Raw genomic sequence first — 13964 nt, forward strand, 5'->3', positions numbered from 1 at the left:
AGAGAAAGGGCGCTAAACTTGGCTTGGGCCGGGGGTAATATTTATAAGAGTATCCTCGACTGGAAGCAGTCATTGCCCAACTTGGTTGCTCCCTAATCACTCTGGGAGTGATTTTTCAAATGCCCTAAATTATCCCCAGGTGGAAAACTAAAGAGATAAATTTCTCATTCATCTTCTTACTGTGAAGAAGCTCGGTCCTCAGCGCAGGCCCACGGCCCCGCGGGGACCTGGCGTCCCGACGCCCTTCGCCTCCCGCCGGCACCACAAGGCTCCGGAAAGTCGGCGCGCGCGGCAACGCTACACTCGCGGCGGGGGCGGAGCCTCGGCGGGGGCGGAGCCCGGTGGGGCGGGGCCTCAGTGGGAGGAGCCGCGGCCCCGCCCCCGAACGCCGCTGGGCGCGCGGGGCGGGCACTGACGTCACTCCCGGCCGGCCGCGGCACATGGGCGGCCGGCTGCGCTGGGCCGGGCGCTGCGGGGCCGGCGGCGCGGGGGGCAGCGGCCGCGGCGCGGGAGGGGCGGGGCGGGGCGCGCGGCCTCGCGCTCGCGCTCGCGCCGGGGCGGTGCGGGCTCTCCGTCTTCTGCAGCGCTCTGCATGTTTTTCCTTCCTTTTTCGCAATTTTGAGCGTTGTGCATGACGAGAGGTTCGAGGCAGGTGAGAGCATCCCGCCCGCCGCGGAGGAGCCCGCGGGCACTCGGCGCGCTCCCCGGGGGTCGTCTGCGCTGGGAGCCCGAAAGTTCTTTTGGTTTTGTGTTTTTATGCAGATGTATTTATAAAGACATAAGTAATCTTTTTTTCTTTTTCTCCTCTTGTCTCCACCGCCTTAAAAGCTAGTACTTTTGGCAAAGGACGGAGGAAAAAGCTCCGCAACATTTTGGGGGGAGGTTGGAGTTTTTTTTGTTTTTTGTTTTTTGTTTTTTTTTAAGAAAAAAAAAATTGAGTGCATCGCGATGGAGAAAATGTCCCGACCGCTTCCCCTGAACCCCACCTTTATCCCGCCTCCCTACGGCGTGCTCAGGTCCTTGCTGGAGAACCCGCTGAAGCTCCCCCTTCATCACGAAGACGGTGAGCGCTGCCCTGCTGGCTGCCCCGCTGGGGGCCCCACTCCCGGGCCGGGCACCCCCGGAGCATCCCCCGCTCCCCGACTCCCGGCACCGCGGCCCCGCTTGAATGAAACTGAGGCGCTCACCTATCGCCCCACCCTTCCTCCCCCCAAAAAGGGAGGGGACGTTTCTGTCGAGGGGATATTCCGTGTTGCTAGTTGAGCGCTGGGGCCCCGGCCGGGCCTTGCGGGTCCTCTCGGGCGGCTCAGGTGGGAGACAGAAGTTGACAGGTCGGCGTCCCCGAGGTCGAGGTGCACCCACACGCTGAACGAAAGCCCCAGCGCCGGGGCGAGGGGCGCCCCGCGCGCCCGGGAGTGAACCCCAGGGCCGGGCTCCAAGCGGGCGGGGACTTGAGTCAGGGGTCGCACCGCGGAGCCGGGGTATTTGCGATAGTGCTGATCACAGCTCTTAGTTTTGGCGTTTGGAGCTCCCGAGGCGCCTGCAGAGACCCGCGTTGTCCCGGGCTGGGTGCTTCAGAGCGGGAGATGGGGGCTGGGGTGGGCTGGAGGAGTGGTCCCTGGGCGGGGTGCCGCGCACACCCCCCGCGCGGCCCCCTTCGCCACGCACTTTCTTGGCAGGAAGGGAGAGCGGGGCAGGCTCACGTGTAACCGCACCGGAGCCTCCTCTGGCCTGAGCCCTTTCTGGGTAAGTCCCAAACCTTCCCGAGCAACCCTGGCTGGGGCAGGCCCGGAGGGGTCCTGCGTGGAGGCGCCGGATCCAGTTGGTGCCGCCAGGGATTTGGGCTGGCGGGTTTCCTGCCATAGGTATCCCAGGAGCAAATGTGAACTGTGAGGTGAGCCCTGCGGCTCAAGAGTGTAAAGTCTTAAAAGATCCTTTGGCTGCTAGCAGCCGGGGCATATTCGCATTTTTCTTTCCTGGGGCAACCTGTTGCATTGCAAGAGCTGAGGGGTTTGGTTCCCAGTCTGCAGAACAGAGCTTCCCTCTTAAATCCCCTTTAAGGAGGGGCACTGGGGAGGAAGGTGCTGCCTGCAGTCTTTTGCATCTGTGGGAGTTTTGAAGTCAGATTCTTGGGAGATGAGACTGTACAGGATTAGAAGGGATGGCATGGAGGCTGTGTTTCTGTGAGGAAGAAAGTCAGAAACCAAATTCCTTAATCACAGATTTCACCTGCACTTGAGGACTAGTAGACTTGTCCAAATCCAGAGCGCTGGTTAAAGACCTAATGGGGTGAGGGATACTTGCAGGTAGAAAATAGCTGTACATCTCCATCATAGGTGCTCAGAGGAACCACCTTTTCTGGTAACTGTGCTTTTGACAGGTCTCATACATGTATAATTTTTGAGTTCGATCATACCTAAGTGTTTGGGGAAGAGGAGGAAGAAAACACTTTTGTATTTTAAACCACAGCAAAACAAGAAAATCCTTTTGTAAAATACAGTGTACCCCAGTGGCTTTAGAAGCAAACACATGTGGGCTAGGAAGTTCTCAGCTTTCCTCTCTGCAATGTGATACATTGGTTAAGCTCCCATAGGCCTCAGAGCCTCTATTTCTTCATTGTGAATGCAAGTTGTCACTATTTGCAAGTTTATTATGAGATTTTTTTGGGGGGGAGAAACATATAAAAGAACCAGGTATGTTAGTAGGTGCTCAGTACATGGTGTTGAAGAAGGGCAGAGAGTCCCTGCTTTACCAAAATTAGCATTACTAATGCACTGGCTTTCTAAATCTGAATGACCTCATATTGTCACTGTAATGAATTTCCTGGAAGATAAATCATGTCTAGTTATTGGCTGTTTTCTTAAAAATCACAGCAGTTGTATGTAATTGCAGGTGTTATTTTCCCACTGTAGATTTAAATTGTTATTTGTCTCCTTAAATAATGCATGGAGGGCTGTGCTGTCTTGTTTATATCCTAGACCAGTCTCTAGCCCTGTCCCGAGGACTAGGGCTTTCTTTCCAAAGTAAATAGGAAGATGTCGAAAAACAGGCAGAGATCCATGTCCTGCCTGAACTTTTAACTCTAGATCCACAAGAAACAGCAGCCAGAGAACAGCCCCGGTATGTGTGGAAAGTAGTTTTGTAGCAGAAGCCAAGGAGGAGTGATTAAAAAAAAAGTGAGACTTTTTCACTGTCTTTTTTAAACTCCAATATTTCCCCTTGTTTTGCAGCATATAGTAAGGATAAAGACAAGGAAAAGAAGCTGGATGATGAGAGTAATAGCCCGACGGTCCCCCAATCAGCATTCTTGGGGCCCACCTTATGGGACAAAACCCTTCCCTATGACGGAGATACCTTCCAGTTGGAATACATGGACCTGGAGGAGTTTTTGTCGGAAAATGGCATTCCCCCCAGCCCGTCTCAGCATGACCACAGCCCCCACGCTCCGGGGCTGCAGCCGACCTCCTCAGCGGCCCCTTCCGTCATGGACCTCAGCAGTCGGGCCTCCGCACCCATTCACCCTGGCATCCCACCCCCAAACTGTGTGCAGAGCCCCATGCGACCAGGTAAACTCCCAGATGGTTCTTCCTTCCCCTGGGGAGGAGGGGAGCAAAGCGGGAGGACAGCTGATGTGAACGTCTTGATCCTCAGGGGTGCATCTGAAAAGAGGAGCCTTGGATTTCAGCCACGGTAGTGGTTGTCCCATTTCAGCCAGCGCATCACCCAGAGAGTCTGCTAAAGGCCGACTCTATGGAACCTACCCCCAGAAATTCTGATGTTTCAGGTCTGGCTGAGGCCTGGAATATGCATTTTTATCCAGCCCCAGTGGGGATTCTAATGCAGCTGATCCAAGGACTGCAGTTTGAGGAATGCCAACCTGTGGTTAATGATTCAGATAATTTAGGCCTCGACTCACCTCCGTCTCTTTTCCTCCTTCCCCAAGTACACAGATAACAGGACCTTGCTGAATGATTTGGGTGGACTGTCTGTATAATCCTGTGGTTTACCTGTATTCATTGTTTTTTCGGCCTGAAGGGGAACCAGATGTGAGTGAGGGGTGGGGGGCAGGTATCTTTTTCATCCACTTCATCTTGTGTTGTCAGTTGAGAAACTGAGTCTTAAAGTAGCTCTCACCTTAAGCATGACTTAGCCTTCTTCAGCATCCGATCCTGTCTTTCTCTTCACTATTCCTACCAAATTGTTCCTTTTTTTTTTTTTTTTTTTCATTTTCATCTGTTCACCGCACGCCACTTTTATCCAAACCTACAAGGCTGGCTTTAAATGGTGTTGAAATATTGCACAAAAATGTTACCTGAAATGACCGGTACTTCAAAACCCACCCGCAAACGCTCAGATGTAAACACAAGTGAGGGCGCTCTGTCTCTGTGTCTTTAGCCCTGTTGTACAAAACACACAGAAAGAAAAGCCGTTTCATGTGCACAGGTAACCGGGAACAAAGATGCAGCGGATAAGTCGTCGGGAAGGTCACCGAGCCAGGGGCCTTAGCTGCGGGGAGGCCAGAAAGCAGGACAGTGGGAGACTTGGGCCGGAGATCATTCCCGAACTCTGTGTCCTCGGCTCACGTAGAATTTCTGTGGCACACAGAGCAAGATGAAAATGAAAGGAAGCGGTGCAGAGGAGGAAGAGAATGCCTCTGCCTCAAAATGTTAGTACTGGAGTTAAAGCTCTCCCATCCAGTCTCTGTGCGGCCCCTTCTTCAAAACCCACTTTGAATTATAGCTTCCAGGGTGCTGCCTGGAACAGCATGAAATCTTAGCCCCTGCCCCCCGCCGGGGGCCACAGAAGCTTACAGAGACACTCCTTTCATGTGAGCCTGACCCCCTGTTACTTAGGACACACAGGGGCGTTTTCCCAGGAACAGGCTACAAAATAAATAATCGTCAGAGCGAGAAGAGAGGCAGGAGGAAGGGCACAGAGGCCTGGTGAGAGGGCTTAGCTGTGCCCCTGCCATCTGCTCACAGCAGTGGGACTTTACAAAGTGCTGCAGGCTTTCTGGGCCTCGGTTTCCCTTTTGTGCAGGAGGGTGTCACTTCTGTTCGATTGGATCATTGTGAAAGTTAGAGAGAATGTGTCGAAGGGGTCAGATGACTAGCACTAGATATTTCTTAATGAGAGCAGTTATGACCATTATTCTGTTCGTGTCAGCTTCCATCATTTCTTCCAATGCTTATCTTCTGAAATCCCTTCATAGAGTAACTAGGTACAGTGTATACCCCTTTGTTTTGTAGAGAAATGTCAGGAGATTTTGACCAATAGTTTTTGGCTTGCAGTGTTCTAAGCCTGACACTTGCACTCAGTTGGCAAGTTATTTCTCAGTCTTCTGTTCATGTATAGGATGTGTGCCATGTTAGAAATATTGCATTTTTTTTCCCCAAAAAGGCATGCTGATTGTCGGGTCCCCACCCTTAGGTTCCTATTGAAAAATCAAGCATTGGGATTTTGGAGCTTGAAAGTCATTTGAATCAATATTGATCAATGACTCTCAGAAACTTGTGATGCCCTCCTCAGACTTGCAGTCCATAGCAAAGGACTCGTGCTTTCGGTCGACTGTCATTTTGTTAGGTTGTGGGGTTCAAGATGCTTGGATCAAAGGGTACACGGGCACCTAGAAATAAGTTCTTCGCTTGTATACCTTTTTTCATAATGGAAGCACACTTCATAAATAACAGTTCATTTAAACTCAGTGATATTCCTGACAAAAAAAGGAAAAGAAGTTAGAGCTCTCCTTGAAATACCCAGTGCAGATAAAATAACACTGCTATTCTTACCGAGGTGATAATGCAAAGTAAATTCTAGGGAATGCGGAATTGATGGATGGTATATCACAGGCAAACCTGAAAAGGGAGAGTGTCCTTCATTATTCTGTGGAATTGCAGCGGTGACCCGAATAGAAATACCAAGTAAACCTTGAGGAAAACAAATCCTGAGAAGGGAAGAGCACAGAGTTAGCTGTGAACATTCTGGGAACTATAGAATCTCAGTCTGGAGCAAGATTTCTCAGCTTTGGCACTGTTACGCTTCAGGTCAGTCTTTGCTGTAGGGGCTACCCTGTGCTTTTTAAGGGCCTCCCTGCCCTCTGCTCTGTAGAAGCCAGTAAACCCTCCCCACCCCAACCTGTGTGACCAGTAAAAACGTCTGGGGTTACTGCCAAATGTCCCCAGAGGGCAAAATCACCCCCGCCCTCTCCCTACCCCCAGCCCGCCCCAGAACTACTAATCTCGACTTGCGATTTGAACGGCCACATCTGGGCTTAATTCAGGATCCTGTCACACACATGGATACCTCCTGTAATGCATTATGGCAGAACTTCTGAAGCAGTCAGGAGACCTTAAGTTGAAATATAACAAGAAGACATAACATTAATAAGAGCATAGTTATCCACTTTTGGTTAATAAAACTAAGACATCAGGCTGATCAGGAGATAATTGCAAAGCAATTTCGTTAAATATTTGTTTTCTACTCTCTGCTCAGCATGCATCTTTTGAGTTATACTTGGTAGCATTGTACCATTAGTGTTACAATGGTGTGGCTGAAGGGAAGTGAAAGAGATGACACATTACGCATTTCTAGGTTTACCCCAAGTGTGTCTTGGAATGACAAGGTGAGTGTTCCTGTGAATTCTCTTACTGTTTACTCTGACTGCCCTGCAAGCCCTCTCCTGTTTTATACACCCATCATTATTCTTCTTTTTACCTCTCTGTTCAAAGAAAGAGTTAAATATCTGAATACAGTTTTCCTTGAAGAAATAACCCAGGGATCTGCTGAAGCCTCCTCTGGCAGTGGGGTTATTGCTATGCTTTCTGGGCTGACATCTTAATCAGGAGCAGTGGTGGTTCCCGGATGCTGTAGGCATCGGCAGGGGCTTCTCAGGCATTTGAGGTGCAGCTTCCTGGACATTCCTGAGCCCGCAGGGATGGCAGGAGTTGTCCTGACCACTTCAATGTATGTTTGTCAGATGCTATCAGAGGCGGTGCCCGGGAGTGCTTTCCTGGAGGTATGTGCTGCATACTGGAAAAAAAAAGAAGAATCAGTTTGCCCTGAGAATTGAGTGATTGCTTTAAGGACAGCAGTCCCTTTAGGGAAAGTCATCTATAGCAGACAAAGGCAGAGTTATTTTTAAATCATATGCTTGTAAAGCCAGAATTGAAATGTTTCCTCTGGTGGTTTTTCTTTGAATAGCTTGGAGGTGTCCTACCACCATTAGACCCATATTCAGCTGAGAATTACGAAGCCTCTCTTTCCAGTTCTGAGCATGAACTGGGTTGTGGTGAAGGCTGGTTATGGAGTAAAGTGAGAACCCTTCTGTGTGGGGGGGGTGTGTGGGAAGAGGAGGGTTGGGGGTTGGGGAGACCCCACTGGAGCTTGGCAGGATGGAATCAGCGTTGTGTGTGCTCCATTCTCCTCTTGTAATGAGGTTCTGATGTGGAAGGGAGGTATTGCCATGGGATCCGAATCGTGATGTCAGGGAGTTCTGTGCTGGGGGCTCTGAGATTACGAGGGGTCCTGCTGAAGCAACAGAGTTCTTTGGGCTTTTCTGACACCGTGAGACGAAGCTTCGATTTCTCCCTGCAGGGAGAGAAGGGCGTGCAGTTCATGTACCTTCCCATCCCGTGTGCTGGTCACGTCTGCAGGTTGGGAGTGCTCTAAGTTGAGGTGCACTGCGCCCCGCGTGTCTCAGGAGTGCTTTCCATTCATTGGGATCAAGGAGGCCTTGAGGGGAGAGCGTCAGCTTTGTCCTCGAAGCAGGCAGACTTTTTTTGGTTTCAGTTTCTTGTACGAGTTCATCTTCTCCACCACACCCTGCAGAGGACAGGCACACCTTCTGGCAGGAGGTGTTTCTGGACAGGAGTGCATGATGAGGGTGACTGGGTGCTTAAGAGCATCAGCTCTGGGCCCAGGGACTTGGGTTCACAACCTGGATGTACGCTGGCATGCTGTGTAACTTTGGGTCCATTTCTGGACCTCTTTAAGCCTTGGTTTTCCCAGCGGGAGATGGACACTGGACATAGTCCCCCTCCCATGGGGTGTTAGCGGGCTGTGTGACACACGCCTCCGCAAGCTGGGAGCTGGAGGGATGTCGTGGCTTGCCAGCAGGGAAAGGAACGGCCTGTTCCCAACCCCGTTCTCCATTGAGGGATTTGTTTCATCTAGCACCCTTCCCTCTGCAAAACTAGGACGTGGGGTGTTTTGTGGTCCGCCCCCCAGCGGGCCCTATACCCTGGAGGCTGCCTGACTTTTTGGCCTCATTCTGGATTAGAACGAGCCACTTCCCTGATGTTACTCCAGCAGTTTCTGGGTTCTCACCTCATGTCCTCCAGTGTAGACACAGCTGCTTGCTGGGTGCCCAGCCCCCAGCTCCCTTCCGCGTGAGCCTGGGCGACCCTGGCTGCCTGCCCGCGCGCTCTGTGTGCCCCGGGCACGTGGCTGTGCCCCGCGGAGCTCGCCCGGCCCTGGGTGGCGAGCTGGCCGCCTGCCACCCCCCCGCCCCCACCCTCGCTTCCCTTCCCAGGCACGCCGCTATGAGTGCAGCCAGCGATCGTAATCCTGACCCTGGCACGAGAAGGCCGAGCTCTGGAGGGCCGTTCCCATGCCAGGGAAGCCTGCTCTGCCCCACGTCCTAGCCAGACCCCAAGTGCCCAGCTGCCCAGAGGCGCTGTCTTCTTTGTGCCACTGCGGTGGGCAGGCTTCCTGCAGGCCGACTCCTGCCAAGGAGCTTGGCAGAGGCTTTTCAGTTCAGCCGGTGTCTACCAGACGAGAAAAATAGCAGTGTAAAGACAGAACTAGGTAGAGCAGAAGAACAGGGTGGGGAGGTGGGAAGGAGGGGGCCGCGATAACATCCTGGAGAGCCAGCGGGTGAGAGACAACAGTGATTTATTGGGTTTCGCAGAAGCCTCCCCGCCAACCAGCGCTAATCACTTGTACCCAGGAATCATTTTTTATGTCTCAGCAGTGAAGATGGAGGGAAGCGAGAGGGTGGCAGGGGAAGCATTAAGATGGAAAAAGCTTTGGAAAAGAATAAACGAGAGAGGGACGGGGAGGTGCAGGGCCTGCATCTGGTCCTGTAGTGGGAAGGGCCAAGAATATCGGTGCCAGGTCATATCCCACTTTATTATACTGCTTGGTGTTCCCCTAGCACGTGTCTTAACCTGAAACCACTCAACCACTGTTTTGGAATAAACTGAAATGTGTTTCCGACCTAGGTGCTTGCTAGCTCACCATTCAGATGTCCATCAGGGGGACCTGTGTTTGATACGCAGGTCATCCAAGCAGCGTGTCACTCTTGTAGGGCACAGGATCCCACAAACAAACACACCTAGTGTAAATCCCATCCCTGCCACGTTCGCCCATGCTCTTGGAGACGTCCTTTAAATGGTGTGAGCTTTGCATTTCCCATCTGGAACTTCGGAGAAATCCCTGGACCTGCCTTTAGGTTGTTGAAGGATTGCTGAGGAATACTTGGCACAGTGATGAGCCCGCAGCAAGTGCCCAGTCCCAGCTGCTCTGAGGGCTTCCTCATTCCCGTCTGGTCTCATCTCTTGTTGGATTCCTGGGGAATCTCCACACTTCTCCCTTCTTGGCCAATTAAGGCCTCTGGAGTTGGCGTTTCTCCTTTGCTTCTCTGCCGTCTTGCTCACCCCCTTCTTCACCTCTGAGTTGTAATTAACCTTGGATCGCTAACTGTAACCTTTATTCAGTCCTCCTTACTCATGAGATTTAAAAAAAAAAAAAATCAGACAAGCAAAATGTAGCCCAAAGTTCTTGAGTAGAAGATTTCTCCGTGACATATATGGCTAGTAAATCAATCAGTCAATCAGTTGATGTTACTATTGTGAATTTTTACTAATAGGCGAGAATCCCACTTGAAGGAAATACAGTGAACTCAGGGGTAAATAAACCATACAGGCATGTTAGGGCGCTGGGAAAGGAGGAAAGTCTAGTCCATCCTCCTGCTTACCGGCAGGACTTTGCAAAAGCATTCCAGAGTAATTCCTCCTCCCCCCGCAGAGGTCCTTTAATGGAGGAATCTTGACTCTTTCCACACATTTATCTTCTTATCTGCAGAGTAACATCCTTGCTGGGTTGATGTGAGGTTTCTGATGTCCATGAAGGCCAGCATGGCACCTCACATAGTAAGCCAGCCCTGACCCGATCCGTCCCGTCACTTTCCTCTTGTTAACAGTGGGAAGATGAGGAGGCAACAGAGGAAGCCGTCAGAGCTGGGGGCACGTGGGTGATCCCCAGCAATAGCATCAGCTGTGGGTTTGTGCTTCCCCCTGGGGAAGACAGACAAGGGTATGATTGGGCTGCTGGTCTCAAGGAGATGGGAGTTCAGTAGGGGAGATGGAGCATTTAGGTAAAATGATGAATGACAGGACAAGCTAGCACGTTCCGGGCTAAAGGATGAGTCCACGGAGGCCTCCAGTATCTACTGAAAGACGAGGGTGAAAGAGTCAGCCTGAAAATGAGTAAAACCCCTGAAAATTAATGCGGGGGCAGCGCTGTCAGTTAGGGCTGCCAGGTCTCGGGGAAGCAGCCGCTGCCTGGGGCGGGATGGCGTGGGGGTGATGCTTCTTGGGGGGGGTCAGGCCTTCCCGGGTCTCGTGCGTGACGGAGGAGCCGGGGTGGACAGCAGCAATGGTGTGGTGGAGCATGGAGGTGGGAACGCCTGTGGGTGTCTGGGGAGCAGGGTGTCGATCCAGTTCAGCTGGTGCAGAAAACTCACATGAAGGAGGCAGGAGCGTGAGTCTGCAGAGGCAGGTGCCAGCCAGGCTGGCAGCTTCATGAACGTCAGGCTCCTGAGCTTGAACTTGGTCCAGGCGGCAGTGGGGAGCCATTGAAGGTTTCTGAGCAGGGAAGCGGCATGTGGATGTTTCCGCTTGGGTTCAAGGTTGGATTTGAAACATTTTTAGATCCTTCACAACAGTTTCCTCTGGCAAACCGGGACTTCCTTATTTTTGTTGTTTGGAAAATAAACACTCTTCCTTGAACATCAAACAGCTTTTCAAAACACAATGTTCTAATGATCTAGAGAAAGTAATTCAAAAACACAGGGTTTAAGTTTCACTTATAAAGCCCATAATTTTGGTGATTGGGGGAAACCCTCTTTGGCAAGAAAAGAGTTTGAGGGATGTGAACGGTTCAGAATTTAAAAGTCCAAAAGCGGGCCTGATCTCACAGAAGCAGAAAGATAGAGTTTACCCAATCTATTAACATTCATGACTTTAAAATGCCTCTATATTATAAAGCTGACTGGGTTTGCAAACAAATATGTTAAACGTCTTTCTTTGAGTGTAGGTTTTTGTTTGTGCCTTTTTGTGTGTGTATATATGATTGTGAGAGAGAGAGGGAGGGAAGTCTCCAGTGATAGAAATTTTAATCCTTGATTATAAGGATTACCTGCAGCAGTAATATCAGGCTAAAACACTTAGGCGAGTGTTTGGCCAGCTTAGTAATTTTACCCCTGAGAGACAAAGGAATCCTTATTAGAGTTGTGTATTCTTGAGTCCTGACCTTGTGTTTGTGGCTCGCTTCTTCCCTGAAAACCGGAATTAATTGCATGTCATGTAGAGATCGGGTGGCTGGGGGTGGGGTGGGGGTTGTGCTGAATTGCTGCTGGAGGAAAAGGACTTTGTGGGAGCAGACAGGCTTTAGGGGAGGGAAGGGGGCTGCTGAACGGCACCTGCTTGAAGTAGCTCGCTCAGGTACCCCTGAAGTGTTCTCTGAGATCACGCCAAGATTACAGAAAGCAGGAGCAGTTGCCATAACCCAAATCAGTTCACTTAAGGGGGAAAAAAAAAAAAACAGTCAATGTGTGCAATTTCACCTCCAGCTATGTACAGTAGACAATTGCAGGAGTGTTGGCAGAATCAAGCATCTGTTGGGGAAAAACTATACAGTACTTGTTTCTGTTAAATTGGCTTCTGGTGGATACACACTCCATGACTTACTATGAAAATTCCAAAAATGTTTTCCTTCCTTTCTGACTTTAACAAGTATTGTCACTGTCTCAAGTTCCTAACCATCCAGCTCATAATGGGAATCCAGTCTGTCCTGAAAAATGGCAGTTGCATTGTCAGACAGATCTCCTAAAAGTTTTGTTTTTAGAAGTTTAATCTAGGATTTTTTTTTTTTCATTAATGATTTTTGGAAGAATGCTTTGGAATTTGGGGTCTTGTAATAAGAGATAGCTTGTGGCTAATTAAGCCCCTTTCTGTCTCAGATCTTGCCCAGGAGATCCTAGATTCCTAAAAACAATGAGCGCACGCTGCTGCAGAAAGATGCTCCAGGGAGCTGCAACATTAAATCATCTGTGACAAAATGTTCTCTTAGACAGTGGGATTGCATAAATGGATCAGCAGAAATAAGCGCCTTGGCAGAAGCTTCTTGAGTGGGAAACAGCAGTGCTTTCTTCTGTAACTGGCTCTGGGTAACAGTCTGCTGGGAGGTCCTTGCTGGGGAACCCACGCATGGGCCGTGGAGTAGAGAAGGAAAGCTTCACTGCCGCTCTGTAAGTGTTTCCACACTTAATGGAAAGAGTTAAGTGAGACTGGCCATTCAGGCCAGTAATGCCTCCTGAATTGAATGAGCAGAGCGAAGGTTTGTTTGGGGAGGGATGCCACCAGGCCCTGGCCAATGGGAATCGAGGCTGTAAACCAGATGAACAAGACCATCTAGACAGGCAGTAATCAGATTACCCAGAACAGATACTTCAATACCCCAAGACAGGAAGAGGTCTTCTAAGGAGAGTGGCAAAGAGTCAAACTCTATCTGCCCAAAGGATTGATCAGAAGACTTGGTTCACTTTAGAATGGATTTATTGTATATGGGCTTAGTTAGAATCACGGAAGGAGATTATGGAGGCTTTTACTAGAGAGAACTTTTAAAAATAGGATGGAGATCTCATATCCAGTTTGAATAACATTGCTTTTAGAGGCCAAATGCCACTGAAAGATTTATGGAAGAAAGAATAAATAATATAAAATGTAAAGATAGAAATAAAGCCTTGATAGAGTTTCTGAGGATAGGAAAAGGAAAATTTGTAGAACTGACTTCATAGGAATTTGGTAGAATTCATTTCATCACGATTGGTTTCTTTTTATTAATACGCTTTCTGGGGGGAGTTGTGGGTTTTTTTCTGTCATAGAATCTAAAGTATGTTTATTTCAAATGACCAGTAACACCTGAATGATTTTTAAAATGATATTTATATTCAGGTCAAAAATATGTTTAGCATTGTAAATGAAATTAACCCAGACATATCAGGTCTCTTAGTGATATTTAGTTATTGAATTCCTTAGACATTTAAAGGTAAAAGATAGGAAGTTTCAGTATTACAAAAATTAAGTGTAAAGAAGCAATTTGCATTTACTTACATTCAACTTATTTCTCTTTTTACCCTCAAGCTCACTTGGCAGTGACATGGCATTGATTCACATTTTGTGATCATTTGATCTTGCATTGATCAAACTGAAATCTGTATCTTTGTGTTTTTTGTAAAGATACTACCAAACACATTAATTATACAAATAGAATTTTAGAAGGCACATTGAACTTATTTGAGTATTAAACAGGCTTTAAAGGCCTTCTCTGTGTCTATACATTGATGCTCTTAACCACAGCATGTATCAGCCAGGAGTAAAGGAATTTCTTTCATTCAGCTGCGTCAGTACTTCAGATTAGTGTGACCACCAAGCTGTGGGAGTTTGTCTCTGTCTGCCTTCCCCCACCTTGTCCCCATCTACTAAAGTTTCATCTTTTTAAGCTTACGTTTTCATATAAGTGCATGGAACCAAAAGAGCATTTTTGTTCGTTTTCATCCCATCGGAGAGGATGTCATGCAAGGGTGGTGTTTTCCCTGAGGATTTTTCTCATGAACTCATCACCTTCTGGAGCAGACCCCTCTCCTTCTTCCCTTCCCCTCACTGATGAGCAGCACCGTGTGG

General features: G+C 49.3%; 1 protein-coding gene across 2 annotated transcripts in view; it reads left to right on the forward strand.

Annotated features, from left to right (window-relative positions):
• The window catches only part of HLF (HLF, PAR bZIP transcription factor), a 52585-nt gene continuing 39155 nt past the window's right edge, over positions 535-13964 (forward strand). The window contains exons 1-2 of one of the 2 annotated variants that reach the window (XM_018064074.1): positions 535-1063; positions 3231-3566. In XM_018064074.1, coding sequence (XP_017919563.1) covers positions 949-1063; positions 3231-3566 — 451 coding nt within the window. In that variant the 5' untranslated portion in view covers positions 535-948. Of the gene's footprint in view, positions 1064-1292; positions 1311-3230; positions 3567-13964 lie in introns of those variants that run through there. The other variant, XM_018064075.1, reaches the window with a different exon arrangement.

This window comes from Capra hircus, chromosome 19 (assembly GCF_001704415.2).
Source record: "Capra hircus breed San Clemente chromosome 19, ASM170441v1, whole genome shotgun sequence".
In the NCBI taxonomy this organism is placed as follows: Eukaryota; Metazoa; Chordata; class Mammalia; order Artiodactyla; family Bovidae; genus Capra; species Capra hircus.